At 36.7% G+C, this 27,697-nt stretch overlaps 1 protein-coding gene across 2 annotated transcripts in view; it reads left to right on the top strand.

The window, feature by feature from the left end:
• The first annotated feature begins 74 nt into the window (after nucleotides 1-74).
• dkk2 (dickkopf WNT signaling pathway inhibitor 2) overlaps nucleotides 75-27,697 on the top strand; it is a 49,163-nt gene continuing 21,540 nt past the window's right edge. For both annotated transcript variants that reach the window (XM_057844610.1, XM_057844609.1), the window contains exon 1: nucleotides 75-501. In XM_057844610.1, the coding sequence (XP_057700593.1) occupies nucleotides 283-501 (219 nt within the window). In that variant the 5' untranslated portion in view covers nucleotides 75-282. The remainder of the gene's footprint in view (nucleotides 502-27,697) is intronic.

The raw sequence follows: 27,697 nt of genomic DNA, 5'->3' as shown, positions 1-27,697 counted from the left end.
CCTTGCATGTTCGTGCGTGCGTACGGGGGCGGAGGAAGAACGCTCATTAAAGCTATAAAGAGACCATCACATACCGTGTTTCACAGTCCAGGTAGAGTGACCGACCAACTCGTGCTTGAACTTCAAGACTCATCCTTTTCTTTAACTTCACTTTGTTTTGCCGAAAATCCCTCAAATTTGTTGATCCTGAGTGTTCTTGTGTGATCTAGTGGGGGGAAAAAAACCGCAACATCGGCGCTAAATTCGGAAGCGCACATCCCTTTTTTATTTGCGCGCGCAAGGATGCTGCCATTGGTGCGCACTCGGAATAAACGATGGCTTCTGCTGCTGCTCTTTGCCACCGCCGCGAGGTGCCAAGCACCGGCGGGTCGTCCCAAGGCCAACTCCATCAAGCCGGGTCTACTCGCGGGTGGTGGGGATGAGCGGGGGTCCACAGCCGCCCCCGAGCGCACGGCTCACGCGCACGCAGGCACCGTTAAGAAGTTCAACATCTTTACGCAGGTACCATCACTTTCACCAGAGTTGCTTTAAAAATGAGCTGTTTTTACATTGATCTCAAGAAATTTTGTCATAATGTCACCTACATTACAGAAACTAAGGAAACACATCAATCGCCTTCCTACTATAGGCTTTAATGTTTATCCATAAATAACTCGTTGACTGCCATTGAGGGCGGTAGTTAATGTCAATAGCACTAAAAACGTGATCATTATCTATCTATATACAGTATCTATCTATGTATAGAGTCTAACATCTATCTATCTATAGAATCTATCATATCTATGTATCTATTGAGTCTATCGTATTTATCTGTCTATGGAGTATTGTATCTATATATCTTAAAGAATATCGTATCTATCTATAGAATCTATAGTATCTATGTAGAATCAATTGTAGCTATCTATCTATCTATCTATCTATCTATCTATAGGATCTATCATATTTATCTATGTATCTATAGAATCTATGTGTCTATAGAATTTATTGTATCTACAGTATGTATAGAATCAATCGTAAGTATGTATAGAATCAATCGTATCTATCTATAGAATCAATCGTATCAATAGAATTCATCGTATCTATAGAATTCATCGTATCTATCTATACAGTCACTTGTATCTATATCTATACAATCAATCGTATGTATGTATCTATCTATCTATAGAATCTATGTGTCTATAGAATTTATCGAATCTACAGTATGTATAGAATCTATCGTAACTATGTATAGAATCAATTGTATCTATCTATAGAATCAATCGTATCTATCAATAGAATTCATTGTATCTATCTATATAATTCATTGTATCTAGCCATATAATTAATCGTATCTATCTATAGAATTCATCGTATCTATCTATACAGTCACTTGTATCCATATCTATGCAATCAATCGTATGTATCAATCGTATGCATCTATCTATAGAATTTATCGTATCTACAGTATGTATAGAATCAATCGTAACTATGTATTGAATCAATCGTATCTATGTATAGAATCAATCATATCTATCAATAGGATTCATTGTATCTATATAATTAATCGTATCTATCAATATAATTAATCGTATCTATCTATCTATAGAATTCATCGTATCTATAGAATTCATCGTATATATCTATACAGTCACTTGTATCTATATCTAGACAATCAATCGTATCTATCTATCTATCTATCTATCTATCTATCTATCTATCTATCTATCTATCTATCTATCTATCTATCTGATCTGTCATTTGCTATTGAAAAATGGTCAACATTTTTTCAAAGTAATGTACCTTTAGCTGTAGTAGTGTGATTCTTCCCTTAAATGATATGAAAATAACATTACATAACATAACCTATTCACAAAATTACGACTCATGTAGCAAAAGATACAACTTTACTCCTGCGAAATTACGTCCCCCATAATGTACTGAATTATTTGATTAGGAATTTCTAACTTAAGACTTTATTTTGATATTCTCTATTGCTGTACTGTTTAGAGTTGCATCTATAAAGTTTAAGGTTTTGACGCTTGATGGAGAGAAAGTTTCCAATTTCATCAAGAATATTACTTTTGTAGTTGTAATAGTATAGTAATATTACACCTTGAACCGTTAAACAATATGAAAAGATTATGCAATATCATTTATTCATGAACACACGACTTTTTGTGTAACAAAATACAACTTTATTCCTGTCAAATTACAATTCCCCCCTCAAATTTATTCACCTTTTTTTCTTTACCAAATTAATACTTTAATCTCAATCATATTTATTCTCCAAGAAAACGTTTTAGAAAAAGTCTTATTAAAAATTCTCAATTAAAACAAAATCAAACATTAATTTTTGTCTTGATAAGGAACTTTACAAATTGTAAAATATATCAAATAAAAATTATTTTTTGAAACAAAAAATAAACATTTAATAATTTTATCATTAATAAAATGATTAACAAAAACAGAGAAAACATGATTTTCTGCTTTACTATACAAAATACAGTACGACTTCTTATATTAAGTCTGGCATGTAAAAAAAAAAAATATTAATTTGACGGCAAATTATTGCTACTAGCCCTCCCAATTCAAATGAACTAGACGTCTACCTCCGTCAATGCCAGCCAAAGGGTTAAAGAGAATCACAATTTGCCATTTCAAAAAAGCACTGCGTTATGTACATGGTTATGGGCTGTCCAGGGATCGGACCCCCACGCCCTCCTCCCTCATAAACTCTTAATTGCCTTTCCGACGTGACGCCGGCGCGCGCCTCCGCAGTAAATCATTAACAGCAACAAATGTGAAGGAAAAAGTGACCGGTTGGGCTTTTAGTGTCATTCAAGGGATCCTTGTTGGGATTAGGGGATTCTTATGCCAAACTAGCTTCATGCTCGACTCTATTCAATGCTCAAATGACACATTTGAGAAATGGGACTGTATGGGAAAAGAGAAGCCATTGGGACTAGAGAGTAAATTATAGAAGTTATTGAACGTTGAATGTTTACTCTTGTATTTTGTAGTTGACTCGCTATAGCACTTTTGGGTCTTGAATGTCTTATAAATCGTGATAAAATGGCTCTCAAATTTACCAGGAATCAGAATTAACTTCTATTCGGAGTGGTCTTTAAAAGGTTTTTAAAAATCCTAAATTTCACATTAACGCACCCTTATTCTGTCTTTTTTTTCTTCTCCCTAATGATTATAAAAGATGCAAACTTGTGAAAGTGAAGTGAAAGTTTGCAAGCTTATTTGGGAAGGGTTTCAAAAGTATTCCCCTAATATTTTTTCCATTTTTTAATGCATATTCTGAAATAATGCACTACCATAACTACTAATTGAAATGAGATCTGTAACAGGAAGATACATTTTTTTGCTAATCATCAAATAGTTGATAGTTTTCAATATTACGTACGTACGTCTTGTTTTAACCCTTCATCAAATGTGATCAATTATAATTATGTATATATTAAAACTATTAACCATTATTCTTATGTATTTCCTATGAATAAATAAATGATAAATTCATAAAATGTTTATAAAACTGAATTAACAAAATCAAAATGAATAGTTAATTTTATTATTTAAATTTTTTTAAATTTTACAAATTTTATTAAAATGAAAACATTAGGAGGGGTTTTAATATGAAATTATTATAACTCGAACTTACATTTATTTTTTAAGAACTACCTGTCTTTCTATCTGTGGTACCCTTTAAAGTTAATGATGATTAACAGGTTCTTAGCTTTGATCTTGCCAGAAAAGCTTGGTAGCTCTACGATTAAAGGCGCAAATGTGTCAATCATCGTTAAACTTCGACAACTTCACAACAAACAAAAAAATAATGTTCGCATAAAGAAAAGTGCTTCAATCTATGTTAATGAGGCCCTATTCTCACACAGTTAAACAACAATGCAAAGAGAACTGGCATTCACAAAGTCACAATCAAAATAGAAATGTAAAATACACATAAAACTTACTCAGACTTTGGTCAAACTCTATTTAAACATTTTAGCAACTCGTTTAGCTCAAGAAATACATTGGATGGGAGTATTTAGTCACAATATATAAACTGATGCTGGGAGCCATTATCAGGAGTCTTGTTTGTTGAGAAGACAACACTCAAATGAACGTAAATCATAATGGACTACACTAAATAGGAAACTGGTGTCAGTCGAGGGACAAAACGCAGTCATTGGCTTGATCTCTTATTAATTTAAAACTCGCCATTGACAACTTGTGGTGTATTTAAATCACCACCTTACATAGTTAAAGAGGGACACTGTGAAGTACGGCAGCGTGGCCGTGTGACGTCACCGCCCAGCGACGTCAACAACTATGGCGGGATACTAGTTTATTTTTTTTATTTAAAATTTTACAAATTTAATTAAAACAAAAACATTAAGAGGGGTTTTAATATGAAATGATTAACTAACATTTATCTCTTAAGAACTACGTCTTTCTATCCGTGGTACCCTTTAAAGTTAACGATAATTGACAGGTTCTTAACTTTTATCTTGCCAGAGAAACTTGGTAGCTCTACGATCAAAGGCACAAATGTGTCAATCATCGTTAAACTTGCATAAGTGTGCTGTGGCCATAGAAGGATCTACTATTCAGGCGAAGTAGGCGATCGCCTTAGGCCCCCCAACCAGTAGGAGGCCCCCAACCAGCTGCCCTTGCCTCAACGAACAAGGGCTTGGGCCACCGCAGCCAGCAGCACCCCCAACTATTCGTCATGTATAATTATGTCAGCATACTAAACAAACAAATAACAAAACAAAAAAAGCCATTTGAATGCTGCATTTATACTATCTCTCCCCCACACATGCACTACAGTGGACTGTTCCACAATGACGGACTGAGAGTCAGTCACTTAGCTTCGCTTGGCTTTGTTAAGCATCGCTTAGCTCCGCTTAGCTGTTCGTTAGCTTCACTTAGCTCTCTCCCGTTTTTCACGCCACTAAGCTCGCTATTTTTACAGCTCACTTGCTACTTTGCACGTCGGCTATCGTTTATTTCGAACACATGAGCGAACGTGCTCTCCATGAGAGCCAAAGTGCAGTGAGGGAGAAGTTGAGAACAGGCCGCTAAAGCTTCTTTTAACTTTTTTACACGACAGCACGCCCTGTGGCGAAACAATGCAGTTCATTTCCAATCAGTCATACAATAACGCTCAACAGCTGGTTAACAGCATTTGCTAACGAAAAACAATGAAATCTATTAGTGACACCATAAGCAATGACGAAGAATGTTTTTTTACGAAGGTGTAAAGCTTTCGGTTAGCTGTTTAGCGAACGAACATTTCAAAATAAAAACACGTCATTTTCGTCATATAAATAACGATTTCTGGAGTTAATCCCACATACTTCAGAATTGATATTATAATATGTTGGTAAATACTACAGAATACAGATTCTACATTAAGAATAGCTTTCAAATGACACTCTTTATGACAAATATGATTGGCAATGAATAATTATTATAATTATTATACTACTATAGTATACAATAGTAGTATACTATAATAATGCTAGGATTTTTGTTTAAGAATTGTTTTGAATAATGTTGGAAAGACAAAGTCAGTGTTCTGAATCTGTTTACTTTCCATTCTTTTGCGCTAGTAAATGCTATCAGCATTTAACCTCATTGTTTATTTGTGATTAATTATTGTTATTTACATGATTATTTGTACTTTAATAAAGAATTTCAGTGTTCCAAAAATATTTTACTACTTACTAATTAGGAGAAAATTTGTCGTTTAGGACAGCCCTACTTTACCGGAACATATTTCCTCCACACCCATCTCACCTTTTTAACCCCTGACCCATGAAGAGGGCCCCTGGATCTGTTCGCCTTAGGCCCCAAAATTGCCAAGTCCGCCACTGGCTGTGGCAACTCATCGTGTAAGTGAGAGGCTGTTCTCAGCATCGTAAGAGTCAAAGCGTGAGTGGATTTGAGTGCACTCACGCAATGAAGACACACATTTTTCTACGGTATTCTTAGTTATAATTCACATTATGAAGGCGTGTTTGGGACAGTAACATCTTTGAAACATTTGGTTTTAATTCCCTCCAAATTCATAGCCAATCAGAGACGAGCGATGACGCACAGGGTGAGGGCGGTGCGTGTCGCTTGCCGCTGGAGTCGCATCGCGCCTCGTGTGTCTTGCTCCTAAGACACAATAATGTCATCAAAATCTAATTGAATAATCAAGAAAATGATGTGATTAGTTATCTCATTCCCTGCCGTGGAGAGGGATAGATGTCCACTCCCACGAAGGAAGGAGTTAACAGAAAACATGTAGTTTCCCTGCAATTTTTTTCCCATGACGACACATGGGAATTCTGTTATTGTATTCCCGTGGTTGGTCCTTTTCAACACATTGAGTCTTTGTGCCGAAAGCGCTGACAAGCTGACAACCGGCGACGACGCAAAAGCTGCTCTTTCTTTCTTCCGCAGTGAAAAAAATCAAACCTAAGCCTGCCAGACCTCACGTTTAAACGCCTCGGCACTTCTGATAATATGTCAAACCATACTGTATGTGTGTGTAGACCACCAGGCTACCAGCAATAAAACAAGGCACGTCCAAGTGATGGCTGCAACGGCATTTATGGAAGGCGTTTTATGTGTGATTATATGCACAAATACAGTGCGTGTGTGAAAGCGTGCCAGGAGCTTTTCCACACTTGTAAAGTTGCGGCCACGTTAGTGGATTCGACTGAATAACATTTGAGTAGCTCTCTGCATTCATCACAGCGAGGCCATTTACAAGCGGAATAAATCAGGAAGGGAAAACGCCTTTCGCACGCGCTGTTGACTTTTATTAACGGACGGCAGAGGTGTCGGAAGTTGTTCTTGACGCCGTCGACTGTTTTTGAGTCGATAAATTTACGTTTGTAAACTTCGAAAACAATTATAGTTGATGTGAATTTTATACCATTCTAACACAATTTAGTCTAATAAAAAGTCGAAATGACATATGACACTAAAGATTTACAAATAAACTCTCACCTCAGAAACTCTCACTTCTAGAGTTGTTTGCACATGCATTTGTCAGCGGAACTCCTCATAAGTACTAGTGTTGGACCGATAACATTTTTGGGGCCTGATACTGATACCTGGCTGTGTAGTATCGGCCGATACCGATTCAAGCCTGTTTATATGTATGTATATATATATATGTATATGTATATTAGGGCTGTCAAAATTATCGCGTTAACAGGCGGTAATTAATTTTTTTTATTAATCACGTTAAAATATTTGACGCAATTAACGCACATGCCCCGCTCGGATAAAAATGACAGAAGTGTAATGTCTGCTTGTTACGCCCTCTGATGGCGCTTGGGTCCAAATGATTTTATGGGTTTGGGGAGTGAGCTTGGTGTAATGACATCAACAATGGCGAGCTACTAGTTTATTTTTTGATTGAAAATTTTACAAATTTGAATAAAACGAAAACATTAAGAGGGGTTTTAATATAAAATTTCTTTAACTTGTACTAACATGTATCTTTTAAGAACTACAAGTTTTTCTATCCATGGATCGCTTTAAGAGAATGTTAATAATGTTAATGCCATCTTGTTGATTTATTGTACCGTATGTTGAATGTATATATCTGTCTTGTGTCTTATCTTTTCATTCCAACAATAATTTACTGAAAAATATGGCATATTTTATAGATGTTTTGAATTGCGATTAATTACGATGAATTAATTTTTAAGCTGTAATTAACTCGATAAAATGTTTTAATCATTTGACAGCCCTAATATATATATGTATATATATATATACATTATATATACAGTATATACAAACATGTTTTACTTTCACAAATGTAGCACTATTTTGGCCTTTGAGAGTCAAAGGTTGATTCAACTATTGTCTACTAGTGTTTAAGTAGACTATTCACTTTGTATTATTCTTTTGCCTGTTTCGCAAAGGTAAGCAGTGCACTCAAAAAATGACTGCAGTAGGTTGTAAAGTTTACTAAAAGACAATGTGCATCTTCAGCAAGAACACATCATGGTTCCAAGGTGAGCATGACTGAATCATGCAGTCCATACATAAACGTGAACAATGAATGAGAAGCTAGATTAGATCATGTTGATGCAACAAAATGTTAACGTGCCTTTTCAACCAATTGCAATAGTCTCGTCATTTATCGCGAGATTTAAAAGTAGGGTTGCCAACTCCCTAAAAAAATAAGTGACATCTCATTGGTAGAGCCGGCTGGCTCAATACCCGTCACCATTTAATTATTATTTTGTTTGTGAAAAGTGTTTTTTTTTAATTAGATGGGACTTTGCAAGGCACAGACCCAGCTAGTAAAATTCCTCAACTTTATTTTTATTTATTTCTTTCATAATCTTATTATTCACGTTTTTACGGCGCACTGGAGACTCCAAACCGTTTGACCGACTGGCACCGTTTGAATATCAAAATGACCGGAATTCCATTCATTTTTAATAGCAAGCATTTTCCCTTCATTTTCAAAGACAGGAAAACATAGGTGGTTGTGATTTTTGACCACTTACCATTACAGCCCATTGACATTGAACTGGCGCCTAAGTAAGTCAATACCACTGACAGCTATGTACGTCAATGCCATTGACTATCATGAATGTCGCTACTATCGATGCCAATGTACTGGATTCCATTGAGCCATATATACTGTAAATTGATGCCATTGACGGCCATTTACGTTCAAATTAGGGCTGTCAAACGATTAAAATTTTTAATCGAGTTAATCACAGTTTATAAATTTAATTCATCGTAATTAATCGCAATTCAAACCATCTCTAAAATATGCCATATTTTTCTGTAAATTATTGTTGGAATGGAAAGATAAGACAAGACGGATATATACATTCAACATACTGTACATAAGTACTGTATTTGTTTATTTTAACAGTAAATCCACAAGATGGCATTAACATTATTAACATTCTTTCTGTGAAAGGGATCCACGGATAGATTCTTAAAGGATAAATGTGAGTTTGTATATTGTGACTAAATATTTCCATCTAGTGTATTTGTTGAGTTTTCTGTAAATGATACTGTAGTGACTAAACTGTTCTGCCCAAATGCATGATGGGAAATGAAATCTCCCAACCATGACTGTGTGTGGTGGAGTCAAATGCTATATATTCTCTGCATTGTGTACAATGCAGGGTGTTAAGAAAAAGCTCGCTTGCTTCAATAGTAATAATTATTGTGGGAGAGATGTCAAAGCTTTTGCCAATCAAAAGTACGGTCTAAATGAATGCCTGTATCCACTCCACTTACTTGTCACTGCCTCTTAGCTCTGTATATATGTTAAACGGCGCCATTGTAGTCTGTTTGCGGCAATGCGTGAGTGGGTCGTTTCGGGCATACGTTGAATATTTAAACGTGGTTAATTTTAAAAATTAATTACCGCCCGTTAACGCTATAAATTTGACAGCCATAGTTGTGCCTTATGTTCGCTCAACATGTGTGCTATTTGTTAAAAGAAAACAATTGCTAAATACTGAAGGAAAGCAATTTAATCAGGTGCAAATTATGTATTTCTTTAATGTCGGTTCAACATGTATTTTGGGGTGAACATGAGTGCCTTATGTTGGCTCAATAAGAGTGCGTTATGTTCGCGCAACATGAGTGCCTAATGTTGGCTAGACATGTGCGCTTTATGTTAAAAGAACACAATTGCTAAATGCTGAAGGAAAGCAATATTATCAGGTGCAAATTCTTTCCATGATTTTTTTATGTCAGTTCAACACCCCATTTTTTTTTAGTGTTAAAGTTAGGTTAGCAGCAACCAAGGACTCACAGAGCAATGTTTCTAATTTTAAAAAAACAATCACTTACTAGTACCAGTATACACTAATAACTATTTATTAATGCACTAATGTATATTTGAATTAATGTTAAGTAATGTATTATATATATTATATATTACAACCTAACCTCAAGTATGGTATTATTTCATGTGAACGTACATCATAAGTATTAATTAACCATTATTGAATGTGTTTTGGACCCTTATTGATTGTAAAATGTAGCACACGTATCCCTTAACTAAGAAATTATAAATGCTTAAGTTCCCCCCTCTCAACCTTTATTAACCATTACTGAATGCTTTTTTGACCCTTATTATAAAGTGTAGCACATGTGTCCCTTAATTAAGAAATTATAAATGCTTAAGTTAACAAACCCTAACCCTATATAGGCCTTTTTTTTTTTTTTTTTTTTTAATTTTACCAACCTATGAGTTACAGTACTTTCTGGTAATGCATTAACTAATTCATTAACTAATGCATTAACTCATGTTAATTAATATATTAATAAAGTTTAGATAAGCAATTATATTAATTCTTGTAATGTTAGCTAAACATTTGTTATTGTCTTAAAATGCTTTAACTAATGCATTAACTCATGTTAATTAATATAATAATAAATTTTTGATAAGTGATTAAATGAATTATTGTCATGTTACTTAAACATGAGTTATTGTCTAAAAATGCATTAACTAATGTTAATTAAGGGACCCTTATTGGAAAGTGTTACCAGAAAGACATACAGTGTGAGTATGAGTGTTTAAATATTTGTGGTGAAAATAGCTTTTGTTGCCAGGGAGGCAGCAGAAAATATGTTGCCTAGGGTACCGAATTAGTCAGAATAACCATAACCACAATGTCTTAAAGCATTTTTAAGCAGTGTAAATATCAAAGACATTGAATCTTACCGCCTATTTACATTTTTGTACTTTACAAAAATTTGCAAGTCTTTTAACTTTTAACACGTTTTTGGGGGAAACTTGGCAGCATCTAATAATGCTGTCCATTCTTCTTGACAGCTGTTATTTTTTTTCCTGCCTGAATGAATTATTGGCGCCCTGCATGGTAGGCTAAGCGAAATGCCAACGATTCCGCAGCTGAGAGTGTAAAAAAGACAAATCGCTTTGAAGGTTACCAGAAAGCTCTCAAAATGTCAGGCCGCCTTAGGAAATGATGTGGTGACATCTCAACACAGCATTGCAAATGACTCTTTGCTCAATTGCCTGAACTGAATAAAAAAAAAAAAAAGGGTACATAGAGTAAATAAATGAAGATTTTTAAATTTGGGGAGGATACTCATCCTGAGGTTTAGTGACTTATTTTCAGGTCCTTTCAAAAATAAAATAATGACAACTAAAGCGTAGGTTTGGTCTCAACATTGGTGGGGACGATATAACAGCTTAACCTGCATGTACACTTTTTGCTGGGGACGGGACATTAACAAGACCAAACAGATTGGGTGAACGGGGGTCAGGGCTACATTTCTCAAGAATATGATCCTAATTAATTGATAGGCTAAACAGTGTTGTCACGGATTACTTAAAAGTAATTTAATTACCGATTACTGATTACATCTCAAAAAAGTAATCTAGTTACTTTTACTAATTACTTTATTATCAAAGTAACTAAGTTAGTTCAAAAGTAACTTGTCAATTACTTTTGACCAATTTTTCTCCTTTTGCTGCCTCAACATAAAAATAACAGAAAAATGTCATCGCGTGAAATTGAGTTTCTCACATAAGGCCTGATCTTTGAGTTAGTGGGAGTTTAATTAGTCGACCACCATTGACTCGCCCTAGCTTAGCCATTCCGGAGCCCTAAAACTAACAAATAACTGACAAACTGCACGAAATATGTTTAAATAAAGTCCAATGACTAATTAAATCCCCGCTAACTCCAAGATTAAGCCTATTGTAAAAAATTCTGAACTTCCCCTTTGAAATAAAGACCTAGCCGTTAAAATGTTGTCTGTAAAAGTTGTAAAGCAATAAATCAACAAAAATTAATGAAATGAACAAAAATCCTACAACGTACAGTTTTCATAATGAGTCAAAATCATTTTTCAAACAGATCATGTGACTAGCACCTCGGAGACTTTGCTTTGCTTAGCCAAAACTACACCAGAGGAAGCAAGATGGATATCTAGAATTTCTTTAAACCTAAGCTTTCAAACGCTACCAACAACAACTTGAACAGTTGATTGAACTGGAACAGTACACTCACAAAAATGGGGTGTTGAACTGACATAAAAAAATTATGGAAAGAATTTGCACCTGATAATATTGCTTTCCTTCAGCATTTAGCAATTGTGTCCTTTTAACATAAAGCACACGTCTCGCCAACATTAGGCACTTATGCTGCGCGAACATAACGCACTCTTGTTGAGCCAACATAAGGAACTCATGCTCACCTCAAAATACATGTTGAACCGACATTAAAGAAATACATAATTTGCACTTGATTAAATTGCTTTCCTTCCGTATTAAGCAATTGTGTTCTTTTAACATAAAGCACACATGTTGAACCAACTTAAGGCACAACTAGAGCTGTCAAATTTATCGCATTGACAGGCAGTAATTAAATTTTTTAATTAATTATGTTAAAATATTTAACCCATGCACGGAGCGACCCACTCATGCATTGCCGCAAACAGACTACAATGGCGCCGTTCTACGCATACAGTGCCTTGCAAAAATATTCGGCCCCCTTGAATCTTGCAACCTTTCGCCACATTTCAGGCTTCAAACATAAAGATATGAAATTTTATTTTTTTTGTCAAGAATCAACAACAAGTGGGACACAATCGTGAAGTGGAACAACATTTACTGGATAATTTAAACTTTTTTAACAAATAAAAAACTGAAAAGTGGGGCGTGCAATATTATTCGGCCCCTTTACTTTCAGTGCAGCAAACTCACTCCAGAAGTTCAGTGAGGATGTCTGAATGATCCAATGTTGTCCTAAATGACCGATGATGATAAATAGAATCCACCTGTGTGTAATCAAGTCTCCGTATAAATGCACCTGCTCTGTGATAGTCTCAGGGTTCTGTTTAAAGTGCAGAGAGCATTATGAAAACCAAGGAACACACCAGGCAGGTCCGAGATACTGTTGTGGAGAAGTTTAAAGCCGGATTTGGATACAAAAAGATTTCCCAAGCTTTAAACATCTCAAGGAGCACTGTGCAAGCCATCATATTGAAATGGAAGGAGCATCAGACCACTGCAAATCTACCTAGACCCGGCCGTCCTTCCAAACTTTCTTCTCAAACAAGGAGAAAACTGATCAGAGATGCAGCCAAGAGGCCCATCTGGATGAACTGCAGAGATCTACAGCTGAGGTGGGAGAGAGTCTGTCCATAGGACAACAATTAGTCGTACACTGCACAAATCTGGCCTTTATGGAAGAGTGGCAAGAAGAAAGCCATTTCTCAAAGATATCCATAAAAAGTCTCGTTTAAAGTTTGCCACAAGCCACCTGGGAGACACACCAAACATGTGGAAGAAGGTGCTCTGGTCAGATGAAACCAAAATTGAACTTTTTGGCCACAATGCAAAACGATATGTTTGGTGTAAAAGCAACACAGCTCATCACCCTGAACACACCATCCCCACTGTCAAACATGGTGGTGGCAGCATCATGGTTTGGGCCTGCTTTTCTTCAGCAGGGACAGGGAAGATGGTTAAAATTGGCGGGAAGATGGATGCAGCCAAATACAGGAACATTCTGGAAGAAAACCTGTTGGTATCTGCACAAGACCTGAGACTGAGACAGAGATTTATCTTCCAACAGGACAATGATCCAAAACATAAAGCCAAATCTACAATGGAATGGTTAAAAAATAAACGTATCCAGGTGTTAGAATGGCCAAGTCAAAGTCCAGACCTGAATCCAATCGAGAGTCTGTGGAAAGAGCTGAAGACTGCTGTTCACAAACACTCTCCATCCAACCTCACTGTGCTCGAGTTGTTTTGCAAGGAAGAATGGGCAAGAATGTCAGTCTCTCGATGTGCAAAACTGATAGAAACATACTCCAAGCGACTTGCAGCTGTAATTGGAGCAAAAGGTGGCGCTACAAAGTATTAACGCAAGGGGGCCGAATAATATTGCACGCCCCACTTTTCAGTTTTTTATTTGTTAAAAAAGGTTAAATTATCCAATAAATGTTGTTCCACTTCACGATTGTGTCCCACTTGTTGTTGATTCTTGACAAAAATATTAAAATTTTATATCTTTATGTTTGAAGCCTGAAATGTGGCGAAAGGTTGCAAGGTTCAAGGGGGCCGAATACTTTTGCAAGGCAGTGTATCTAGAATTTCTTTAAACCTAAGCTTTCAAACGCTACCAACAACAACTTGAACAGTTGATTGAACTCGAAGAGTATCACTCAAAAAAATGGTGTGTTGAACTGACATAAAAAAATTATGGAAAGAATTTGCACCTGATAATATTGCTTTCCTTCAGCATTTAGCAATTGTGTTCTTTTAACATAAAGCACACATGTTGAACCAACATAAGGCACAACTAGAGCTGTCAAATTTATCGCATTGACGGGCAGTAATTAAATTTTATAATTAATAATGTTAAAATATTTAACCCATGCACAGAGCGACCCACTCATGCATTGCCGCAAACAGACCACAATGGCATCGGTCTACGCATATGTAGAGTAAAGAGGCAGTGACAAGTGAGTGGAGTGGATGCAGGCATTCATTTTGGCCATGCTTTTACTTATCTAAAGCTTTGACATGTCTTCCACAACAATACTAACTATTGAGGGTCGCTATGATGGGTTTACTAACATGAATTGATCTTTATCTTAACACCCTACATTGTACACAACACAGACACGATATAGTATTTGCAGCCGCTACACACAGTCAGGGTTACCCACTTCCCATCATGCTTTTGGGCAGAACAGTTTTGTCACTACATTATGTTTTACTGAAAGCTCAACAAATACACTACATGGCAATATTTAGTCGGTCGGTCAAACGGTTTGGAGTCTCCAGTGCGCCAATTAATGTGGATAATAAGATTATGAAAGAATTTTTACTAGCTGGGCCTGTGCCTTGCAAAGCCCCATCTAATAAAAAAAAAAAAAAAAAAAACTTTTCACAAACAAAATAATAATTAAATAGTGTCGGTTATTGGGCCGGCCGGCTCCACCAATGAGGTGTCACTTATTTTTTCAGGGATTTGGCAACCCTACTTTTAGATCTCGCGACAAATGACGAGACTATTGCAATTGGTTGGAAAGGCACGTTAACATTATGTTGCATCAACATGATCTAATCTAGCTACTCATTAACTGTTCATGTTTATGTAGAGACTGCATGATTCAATCATGCTCACCTTGGAAACATGATGGTTTCTTGCTGAAAATGCACACTGTCTTTTAGTAAACTTTACAACCTGCCTGATTCATTTTTTTTGAGTGTATTATTTCACGTGAACGTACCTCATAAGTATTACTTAACCTTAACCATTACTGAATGCTTTTTAGACCCTTATTGTAAAGTGTAGCACATGTTTCCCATAATTAAGAAATTATAAATGCTTAAGTCCCCCCCTTAACCTTTATAACAATTACTGAATGCTTTTTGGACCCTTATTGTAAAGTGTAGCACATGCAAATTATAAATGCTAAGTTAACAAACCCTAACCCCATATAGGCCTTTTTTTTTTGTTTTTTTTGTTGTTTTTTTTTTTGTTAATGTTAGCAAACCATTAGTTACTGTCCGGTTGTGCATTAACTAATGCATTAGCTAATGTATTAACTCATGTTAATTAATATATTAATATATGTTAGATAAGCAGTTATATTAAATATTGCAATGTTACTTAAACATTAGTTATTATCTAAAAATGCCTTAACTAATGTTATTTAAGGGACCCTTATTGTAAAGGGTCAAGTTCAAAAATAGACTCTTAGGTAGACATTTGTAAAATTACCCAAAAATAAGGAGAGAAGACACTCAGTTTTCTTGGCCAAGGAGAGCAAAGAGGGACTAGACAGAGAAATGCTAGATAACGCTGTATAGTCACCAAAATTGATCTAAGGAAAAAAACCCTCCTTGCTCTTTTTATTAGGGGTTTGTCCTAACACAGAAGGGTGCCGCCCTGAAGGGAGGGAGAAAGCAAGCTGGAGACACCCATGTGATTTTGGTTGGCTATGTGTGAGCATGTAGGTGGAACTAACTAAATACACGTGTGTAAGCAAGGGCACAGGTAAAGTGGTCAGAATGACCCAGACACTTCCGTTATGCAATGCTGCGGCCGTGGAAGATGTCCTCGAATGGAAAATTGTCCTCGAAGGTCTAGACGAAAGTCTAGACGCCAGGTGCTGAAGATGTCCCGGACGGTCTAGTTACACAATGCGGCCATGAACCAAGGCAGTTGTCATCCCGACCCTCTTTACTCTTTGAAACACTTAAACATTATACTACAACCTAGTATAGCAAGCAATAATCATTTACTGGTTATATCAATAAGAAAAAATATGGCAATATGTATTATGTATGTAATAGGTATGTATGAGCACAAGCAAATATTCAATCAATCAAGCAAATTTTCAATCAACCCTCGATAATTAACTCAACATAAAGTGTTACCGTCTTTCTCCACTGGCAGTTTGTTTGTGGGAGGGTACTGGACTTGGCGGGCCTGGACTTGGTGCTGATGTGGATAAGGTGGCTGTAAAAGATGGCCCGGGATGTAAAGAAGTGGAAGGAAAATATTTCAAAAGAGCATCTACAAAGAGAAGAAAGTGGGATGTTACATTATATTAAATAGTTGTTGATTGTGAAACCAGCATGACGTAACCATAATAGTGCCTAACTTCTCGCAGCCTACTCTTCCTTGCTCAATCAGTAAAAAATAACATGAAGTCGATGGATATGGTTTACTTTTGCAGGTTACACAAAATGACATGTCAGGTCCAGATCTGGCCCCCAGGCCTGGAATTTGACACCTGTGCATTAGGATATTGTACATAAAATGTGTGCTCGACGTTTAAAAAAAAGCACCCGGTTTGATTCATCCAAGACTGTAAATCTTAGGTCAAGATGTGAGCTTTAAGAAGTGGCTTTATATGCGATCTGCGATGGGCTCCCCCTTTATAAGTTTCCCCAGAACTGCCTGTCAAGCGACCTTAATGAGCTGAGAAAGCGAGGCGGAGGTGTGGCGGCTTGTTAGCGCCCCCGTTAAAGCGACCTTTCCAGTCTGCTGCTTATTCGGGCGCCGGCGGGGCGATTGCCGTCCAATTCATTTTGACTGAAAGGGGCTAGCAGCAATCATTCCAGGGTTGGGTATGTTTTAGTTTGTATTTTGACAATGACTACCTAACATCGCTTATTTTAGTCTTGTCTAATACAGTAGTGTAAATTAATGGTAGGGGTAGCAGTTTATCAATTAATCTTGAGTAATCGCATAGCAATATTCATCCAAAGAAGCTATTTTTTTGTTTCTAGTTTCATCCTTCTGCTGTGAATTTAAATTAAGTTTATCACAGTAAACGTCCAAACCAAATGAACTGGGAGGGCTGACAGTGAATGAACATTTGTCCACTTGTCACCTGCTCTGGCAACCCAATGAGTTAATTTAATCATAGTTAACATGTTAAGATCCCAATTAAATATTAGTGTACTGTATGTATTATATAATCTTCAAAAATATACTCATATCATTTTAGTTTTTTTTAATGATCATAATTAGAATTGTTTTAAAACGTACTGTTTACATATACAGTGGGGCAAATAAGTATTTAGTCAACCACTAATTGTGCAAGTTCTCCCACTTGAAAATATTAGAGGCCTGTAATTGTCAACATGGGTAAACCTCAACCATGAGAGAAAGAATGTGAAAAAAAAAACAGAAAATCGCATTGTTTGATTTTTAAAGAATTTATTTGCAAATCATGGTGGAAAATAAGTATTTGGTCATTACCAAATGTTCTTCTCAATACTTTGTTATGTACCCTTTGTGGGCAATAACGGAGGTCAAACGTTTTATGTAACTCTTCACAAGCTTTTCACACACTGTTGCTGGTATTTTGGCCCATTCCTCCATGCAGATCTCCTCTAGAGCAGTGATGTTTTGGAGCTGTCGTTGGGCAACATGGACTTTCAACTCCCTCCACAGATTTTCTATGGGGCTGAGATCTGGAGACTGGCTAGGCCACTGCAGGACCTTGAAATGCTTCTTACGAAGCCACTCCTTTGTTGCCCTAGCTGTGTGTTTATGGTTATGGTGTTATACTTATATAGCGCTTGGGGGATCATTGTCATGCTGAGGGACCCAGCCACGTCTCATCTTCAATGCCCTTGCTAATGGAAGGAGATTTTCACTCAAAGTCTCTCGACACATGGCCCCATTCATTCTTTCCTTTACACAGATCAGTCGTCCTGGTCCCTCTGCAGAAAAACAGCCCCAAAGCATGATGTTTCCAACCCCATTCTTCACAGTGGGTATGGTGTTCTTCGGATGCAATTCAGTATTCTTTCTCCTCCAAACACGAGAACCTGTGCTTCTACCAAAAAGTGCTATTTTGGTTTCATCTGACCATAACAAATTCTCCCAGTCCTCTTCTGGATCATCCAAATGATCTCTAGCGAACCACAGACGGGCCTGGACGTGTACTGGCTTTAGCAGGGGGATACGTCTGGAAGTGCAGGATTTTAGTTCCTGGCAGCGCATTGTGTTACTGATAGTAGCCTTTGTTATTGTGGTCCCAGCTCTCTGTGGGTCATTCACTAGGTCCCCTCGTGTGGTTCTGGGATTTTGCTCACCGTTCTTATCATTTTGACGCCACGGTGTGAGATCTTGCATGGAGCCCCAGATCGAGGGAGATTATCAGTGGTCTTGTAGGTCTTCCATTTTCTAATAATTGCTCCCACACTTGATTTCTGTACACCAAGCGTTTTACCTATTGCAGATTCAGTCTTCCCAGCCTGGTGCAGGTCTACAATTCTGTGTCTGGTGTCCTTCGCCAGCTTTTTGGTCTTGGCCATAGTGGAGTTTGGCGTGTGACTGACTGAGGTTGTGGACAGGTGTCTTTTATACCGATAATGAGTTAAAACAGGTGTCATTAATACAGGTAACGAGTGGAGCCTCGTTAGACCTCTTTGACAGCCAGAAATTTTGCTTGTTTGTAGGTGACCAAATACTTATTTTCCACTCTAATTTGGAAATAAATTCTTTAAAAATCAAACAATATGATTTTCTGTTTTTTTCCCCCCACATTCTGTCTCTCATGGTTGAGGTTTACCCATGTTAACAATTACAGGCCTCTCTAATCTTTTCAAGAAGGAGAACTTAAACAATTGGTAGTTGACTAAATACTTATTCGCCCCACTGTATAACATGTTGTTACATAAAAAATTTAAACTGTTTTCTCGGAAAAAAAAAACAACTCTTGTAACTTTGGTTGTTATTATGATATTTAAAAAAAGGGGGGAAATGTGACAAAAAGTAATGTAGCATTATTTTATTTTTTTAAAAAAAACAAAAAAACAACAACATTGAATTTCAAAATTTTATATTAAAAAAAATCCTTTTTGAAACAACTTTCCAAAAATAACTGCAATTGTCATATTAAAACTTTTCCCCTAAAATCTAACGCTGCAAAAAATCAGTCTTATGAAGAATATATGTTTAGTTTCTAGTTTAAAAAAAGTCATAACAATAAAAGTAAAATAAAATGTATAATTTCAGTAAGATGGAGACTAATTTTGAGACAATTTATACTTGTTATGTATTTACTTTTTTATTTCCAGTGTAAATTGGTGTTTGCACTGATACCATTCATTTGGCTCCCGATATCGATTCCTGTGTAGTGTCGGTTGATACAGATACCATATTTTTTGAAAAATAAATTCTCACAGAGTCTCGAAAAACACTTATTTTCCCCTCTTTTTCTTCTTCTGCTTTTTCAGCAACATTTGCAACTTGCGGTCATCTTGGGAAGGGCGTCAGGTGTTTAAAAAAAAAAAACAAAAATGGAAAAAAAAGTTTTTTAAAAAGTAGGAAGATGGTTCAATCAAAATGAGTCCGAAAAGCAACAACCGGCAATGAGGGCAGCTGCAGCGATCATGCTAACGGAGGAGGCATGCTAACAGCAGGAGGCTAGCTCCACAGCAGCTAGTCAGGTTCACGTACAGCCAGCCAAGCCGGGGCAGTAGGGTACTACCGTGGCAGCAACTGGTCAGGTTCAACGCCACCCCGAGTGGGGGCCAGCTACAGCGCCAGCAGTCAGTCAGGTGGACCACCAACAGCCGGAGCAACAGGCTCTTATGGGCAATTCGGGTTTGCGCTGCACAATTTGTCAGGCGGTGGGTACTTTGAGGCCAGAGACTACGGGGGGATGAAACTCGCAAAAGAATGGGTTTGTGTTATTTATTGTAATATCTGATTTTTTTTTTTTTTTTTTAATGTTTTAACAAGTTAGACTGTACATTACTATAAGTCCCACCTGTGGTTATGTGGGCAATTGCCCGTGCTGTGCAGAGCATAGCCTAAATAATTGTAAATTGTTGTCATAATATTTACACCATGGATGTCAAGTTTCTGCTTTAAGTCCCCGTTCAGTTCCCAACTTGGAAAAACTGATTTGGCGTTAGCCCAGAGCAGACTGGGATTCACTCAAATGGATGAACAGTTTTCCTTTTCTCTTTTTTATTTGAGCATTGTGGAAACCATTTCCATTAGGTGAATACACAAGAACAATACAAAAGAAACCATCAATAGTTGCATTTTACTTTAACAATTCAACAATAACATTTTATATCTAACACAAACTATAACTATTTTAAAACAGTCAATTACCTCTTATTTTAATTTACACAATGCTTTACTCTCACTTTTAAATATTAAACTTTTATACCAAAAGACAATTAAATTACATTTTTCCAATTAACACAATTAATAACAGTGAAACCTAGAAAACATCAAATGTCAATATTAAACCAGTGTCTCAAACCCAAATGACCCCCTAAACAAAAACTACAAGTGTCCAAACATTTCAACTGGTGAGTCATGCCATGTGCTAATGGCCGCCGCTGGCCAACTTCAAGTTTTGCTGCTTACCGGCTGCCTCTCTGGTTAGTTTTTTGCTAATGTCGCCAGCTGCACAGGACTGCAAGTGTCACCAGCCAAACCAGGCTGTCATCTTCCTTCCTGCTTTTATAGCTTTGGATTCCTCAAGGGTTGATTGGCCTATCTGTTTCAGCTGTGTGCCGTTGCCATGTTACTTGTATGCTGGTGATTTTCCAGTTCAAGCCCTGGTTGCCAGCTCACTGCTTTTTGTTGATGTTTGACTTGACAATGGATATTATCTGAAATTTAGGCTTGTAAGTCCCACAGCATGGCAAGTGGGCATTTTTGCGTGTTGTTAACGGCACCATTTTTTGCGTATGTTCCGGCACCTGTGCCCGTCTCGTCATCCCTACGCTGTCATATGTACTTTGCGTTCCGGCACCTTATGATTTACAAATTTAGCACTGGCTAATTCCGATCAAAAGTTAAGCGCATTGTAGCGCATATTTAGTGAATGACCTGTACACACAACAGTATACATTTCACTTATTTTTGGGACATTTTGGGGTAAACTGAGCTTCCCTTACAGCCTTAGAGCATTCGTCTCTGCCCTGTTTATTCGTCTCAATAGTTCCTAAATCTAGACACAAAAGTCCAAGCTGACATAAATGCCCTAAATTCCTCTTTTTACATTTTTTCCCAGCAACATGCCATTGACATGAGCTGTACAGCGGAACAGCATTTCCCTAGTAAATAAGGGTTCCACAACACAGCTTTTAAAAGATTGTTGACCCCGCAGCACAAGTTAAAGGGGGGGCTTCCCTCATGCCGCTACGTCTGTCTCCATCCTTATCTCATGCCGAGAGTGGCCGCCGAGTAAAACGGCCCTCAGGGGGCCACTTCCTGCGCGGGTTGACGCTTTTATGTGAGGAGCAAAAATAAGGGAGCGACAACCCAGACGAGACGCATCCCAATGAAAGCCACGCGTCCCTCAGAAGTAGCCAATGAGGCGTGTTTTAAAGGCGCGCCAGATAAGGTGAGGTAATCAGATGGAAAGAACGAAGGGGGGCTTGACTCACCGTATTTCAAAGCCTTGGCTGTGATGGAAGAGGTGAGGCCCATTTTTCTTCTGCGGCCACGATGTGGACGCCAGCCTGAGAGGCAGATAAACGTACTGGTGTGGAGTATTACGAGCAGCTGGGAGCGTTTGTGGCAAAAAATAACTTGGACACTCCTGTGACTACAATGACCGTCTGTTTAAAAAAATACCAAAAAAACTTTAACCTTTTTCAGGGACAGTAGGCATCGATTCAAAAGTCAGCATTGGCTTAAGTCATTCACTCCCATAATTTGTGGTAGTTAGCAAAAGACTGAATTTGATATAAAACACTTATCCATTTCAACAGTTAAAATGGATTGAAGGTCTATTGCCATCAATGTCAGCCAAAGAGTGAAGCTATGAGAGATTTATAAAGAAGAATATGATCAACATAATTCCCAGAGCAAAAATACACACAGGTCTTTCTGTTTTTTCTTTCAGTTGATTCCAATTCGTTTTATTTTTTTCAAAGTTTTAATTCTAAAATCAAAAAAATATTTTTTATTTTTTGTGTGTGTTCATTGTATTTATTCAGATTTAGCATTGGAAAGAGATACATATAAGACATGTTTTTTCACTTTTTCCCCCCTAACTATATATAAAAAAAAACTTTTATGTACTGTATATGGTTATTTTAATAAATGTTTTTTAAACACTTCAAATTAGTGTTGCACCGATACCATATTTTGGGCCCGATACCGATACAGATACCTGGCTGTGCAGTATCGGCCGATACCGATACCATTTCGATACCACTCTGTTTGCAAAAAAACAAATACATATACGTATAAGGGATGCAATGATACAGTTAAGTCACGGTTCGGTACGATTTTCGATATAATTCAATATATTTATTGCTCTGAAACAGAAAATACAACTATTATTTTTTTTATTTTTTTATTTGCTAACAAGCAAAAGTAACAGTGCCATCATATAAACAAGCATTTTAGTGCATAATATTTATGTGCTTACTTCTTACTGATATGAAGAAATTTTGTATATAAGTGCTGAGAACAATCTTTACTGTTTGTAAAGTGGGGCACACTGTTGATTGCTGCAGCTCTCTTAGCAGCTATACTTACCATATAAGCAAAAGATCCTATTTGTGGTCCGAGTCCATCTGTAACTTGTACTGAATTAACAGTATTTGCAGCATTATCTATAGTCACTGGTATGGATTGATTTGGCCTGCTTAACTTCCATTCAGTCATGGCGGTTTCTAATTCATCAATGTAGTATATGGACTACGCGTCGCTCTGGGCTCACGCAGCTAATGGCGTGGGATCTAATGTAGCACATCTAGGTTGCTATTTTATGATATCTAGTGTGTGCGCGCAAGAGTTGGCATGGGATCTAACATAAGACATCTAAGTTGCTATTTGATGATATCTAGTGTGCGCGCTACACCGCTTGAGTTTTTTCTGGTCACAGAAGTCACTTCTGCTCATTACTGCACAACACCAGCATATGACAATCGACTTTCATGAACAGGACGATTTTTGAAGTACGGCGCTCTTAATTTGCCACTCATTGTTCATCATGAAACCATGAGTTTGCTTAATCTCCCACGGTCTTAACCTTTCTGATCCCATCGGCACAACAACAGCAGGCGTTAGCTTATGCATGCTAATCGTTAGTGAATGCCATGTTAGATGAGCAGCGTTACATCACGGATATGCGTTGTTGTGTACATCCTTAATATTGAAGACGAAGGTGTTAATTTCAAGACAAAGATATTCAGATGTCATGCATCGGGATTTGGGAAGTTAGCTCACGTGGGGAGGACAGTACATTTGCGTTCAAGTGATGCCAGTAGATGGTATCGGCGCCCTAAATATTGGTACTCGTCGATACCAATACCACCAATTCGGGCCGGATCGGCGCCCCCTGCCGATACTGGTATCGTTATAACTTTACTTCAAATGTAATAATTATAAGTTGTAAACATGTTACTGTCCCATCAAATTATTTTGAAACAAGAATAAACTATAAAAATGCTTGTCTTTATTAAATGCTTCATTGAGTGAGTCCACTCAAATCCGCTCCATCTCCTCACTGACACACAATGAGTTGCCACAGCAACTATTTAACAAATTAAACGATGATTGACGCATGCGTCGCTTTGATGCTGAGGCTTCCAGGGATCTGCGGCAAGATCAAACACAAGACGTCTATCAATCATCGTTAACTTTAGTTAGCAACTCCAGTGCATTGCCTGAACAACAAAGAGCAGGGAGGGAGGGAGAGTGAGACTACACGATCGGCTCGGGACAGCTCATCTGTATTATTATTATTATTTTTTTTTTAAATTGATGGATTGTGGGCGCAAAGTTTGAAGCACAAAATAGCAAGGGATCACTGAATTAATATTTTTACTAGGGCTGTCAAATGATTAAAATTTTTAATTGAGTTAATCACAGCTTAAAAATTAATTAATCATAATTAATCGCAATTCAAACCATCTATAAAATATGCCATATTTTTCTGTAAATTATTGTCGGAATGGAAAGATAAGACACAAGACGGATATATACATACAACATGCTGTGCATAAGTACTGTATTCGTTTATTATAACAATAAGTCAACAAGATGGCATTAACATTAACATTCTGTTAAAGCGATCCATGGCTTGAAAGACTTGTAGTTCTTAAAAGATAAATGTTAGTACAAGTTATAGAAATTTTATATTAAAACCCCTCTTAATGTTTTCGCTTTAATAACATTTGTAAGATTTTCAATCAAAAAATAAACTAGTAGCTTGCCATTGTTGATGTCAATAATTACACAATGCTCATGGTGCTAAAACCCATAAAATCAGTCGCACCCAAGTGCCAGCAGAGGGTGACAAAACTCCAAAAAACACAAGTATCAAGTGGCCATGACTTGTGCTGTCATTTTAATCTGTTTGTGCTGGGCATGTGCGTTAATTGCGTCAAATATTTTAACGTGATTAATGAAAAAAAAAATTACCGCCCGTTAACACGATAATTTTGACAGCCCTAATTTTGACTACTTATGGCTTTTTTATTTGAGCATTATTTTTACATGTTAAACTGTACAGTTAAAAAATATATATATTATTGTCTTTTATTTTGCAATGATAATATAACCGTGCATCTGTATGTGTCAGTTTTTGGTGAACTGACTGTTTTGTCAAGCAGAAGTACAGCATGTGTGCCCATAAGTTCGATTAAGAAAAAAAAAAAAAATGTAACGTAGCCTAGCATAGCAAGCCGTTCCATTAAAAGTAGTGTGTATTTTACCCCTCTAAATTTTTTTGCAAATAACCTCTCACCTTAGAAACTTTCATTTGAAATTTTCATCCTACAGTTGTATTTATGCTAGGGCTGTCAAAATTATCGCGTTAACAGGAGGTAATTAATTTTTTAAATTAATAACGTTAATATATTTGACTCAATTAACGTACATGCCCCGCTCAAACAGATTAAATTGACAGCACAGTGTAATGTCAACTTGTTACTTGTGTTTTTTGGAGTTTTGTCGCACTCTGCTGGCGCTTGGGTGTGACTGATTTTATGGGTTTCAGCACCCATGAGTAGACATGTGCCGGTTACCGGTTTCACGGTTTACCGTGGTGTGAAAACGTCGCGGTTTCAAAACCACTAAAATTTTCCGTCATACCTTAGTACGGTATTCGCTATTTTTCATGTGCCAAAATGCAGCCGAAGTGGCTTGGTGCGGCAGCGCTCACCCTTCCCGTTTGTTGCCGTGAGTGTCAGTGACGCTATTCTGCTAAACAGCCAGCAAACCCAAAAACAAACCCTCCAAACACAAGGCGTACTTTTCTTCAATTTATTGAGCTCTCAAATCGTGGTGAAATATACAAATGAATACATTTAAAACGTTGTACAATTGTATTTTTCCACGTGTGATTAGGTTCAACAGGATAGCAGTAGCACCATTATAAAGTTCGCCAAAAACAAAACACACATTTTCCTTTTAAATTTAATATACAAACTAACTAAAACTTACAAAGATGAATGTTAGCCTAGGCTAAGCTGGGAGAGCAGCTTCGTCGAGGTTTTATGTGTCACAGCCCCTGAGTGAGAAACAAGCTTGAATGAAGGAGAGAAAGAAAAAGGATTGCGTCAAAGATCGCTAAGTGGAAAGGAGGTCTCACTCCTCACTTTTTTTTTTTTTTTTTTTAAGATGAAACCTTTCCTCAACAATATTTACATTTTAACTAACTTATAAAACTAACTTATACATTTTTAACTAACTTATTAACTTTTGAATTCTTTGTTCTTTTTACACAAAGGCATGACATCATGTAGACTAGAGTTGACACAGTGGCTGAAAATGGCGAAACTTCACTTGAGCTTCCCCCCCTCAAAAAAAGTCATACAGTATATATTTTTTAATTTTATTTAGAAGTGTTTTTACTTTTTTATTGCAATTATTTTGTTCTTGCTCTAATATTGAGCAACTTGAGCTGTGGCTGTGGGTATAGTCTAGGTTCTATTTATTTTAATTTTATATAAAATATTTGTTGTTTTTTGTTAATTTATTTATTTTCAAATTTGCAAATATGTTCTGAAAAAAAATCCTGTTCAATGGAAAAAAGTTTTTTTCCTTTTTCTTTTTTTTAAAAAACCCATACATCTCAAAATTTTGGAGCTATAATTGCAATACCGTGATACCGTGAAACCGCGGTATTTTTGCTCACGGTTATCGTACCGTCAAAATCTCATACCGGCACATGCCTACCCATGAGCATTGTGTAATTATTGACATCAACAATGGCGGGCTACTAGTTTATTTTTTGATTGAAAATTTTACAAATTTTATTAAAACGAAAACATTAAGAGGGGTCTTAATATAAAATTTCTATAACTTGTACTAACATTTATCTTTTAAGAGCTACAAGTCTTTCTATTCATGGATCGCTTTAACAGAATGTTAATAATGTTAATGCCATCTTATTCATTTATTGTTATAATAAACAAATACAGTACTTATGTACCGTATGTTGAATGTACTGTATTGTACTCGTGTCTTATCTTTCCGTTCCAACAATGATTTACAGAAAAATATGGCATATTTTAGAGATGGTTTGAATTGCGATTAATTAAGATGAATTAATTTTTAAGCTGTACTGTAATTAACTCGATTAAAAATTTTAATCATTTGACAGCCCTAATTTATGCATGCATTAAGCATCGGGAAAAAAATCAATTATAAAAGTAGATAAATTCGATCACTTCAATAATTTTACAATATTATACAATTATACAATATTTACAATATTATAATTTTATATTAAAAAAAAATTATTGCACTTTTGGTAAGCTTATAAAAATAAAAATCAGGACAGCAACAAGCTCATTTAAAATTTTTAACCTTCCCTAGGCCAAAGGGTCTGACAGAAAGTTTTCCCAACACCAAAACACTTCTCGGTAGAAAGTTTCAGACAACATGATTGCGCACATCTCCGAAATGATCAACAGCCGGTCTAAACCACCTCCGCAAAGCTCGAGACAGCGCGTCGCGCCGGACTTGCGCTTATCGCTGATATCGAGCCCAATAAGTGAAGTTACTGGCAAAACATTATTGATACAGCTGTCTGATCCCCTTTAGCGTTAATTAATTATTCATGTTAATATCCTTTACACCATTAACCACCCCATCAAGTAATGACTTAAAATAAAAAGCATTGATGTCTTTCTCGAATGTCAAAACATATAAGTGTTGACGGAGTTGCATTATAAACGAAAGATGGACGGAGAGAGTTGAACTGAAAAAAGTTT

Source organism: Corythoichthys intestinalis, chromosome 8, assembly GCF_030265065.1.
Source record: "Corythoichthys intestinalis isolate RoL2023-P3 chromosome 8, ASM3026506v1, whole genome shotgun sequence".
Taxonomy (NCBI): Eukaryota; Metazoa; Chordata; class Actinopteri; order Syngnathiformes; family Syngnathidae; genus Corythoichthys; species Corythoichthys intestinalis.
This window is presented reverse-complemented; position numbering and strand designations above follow the sequence as displayed.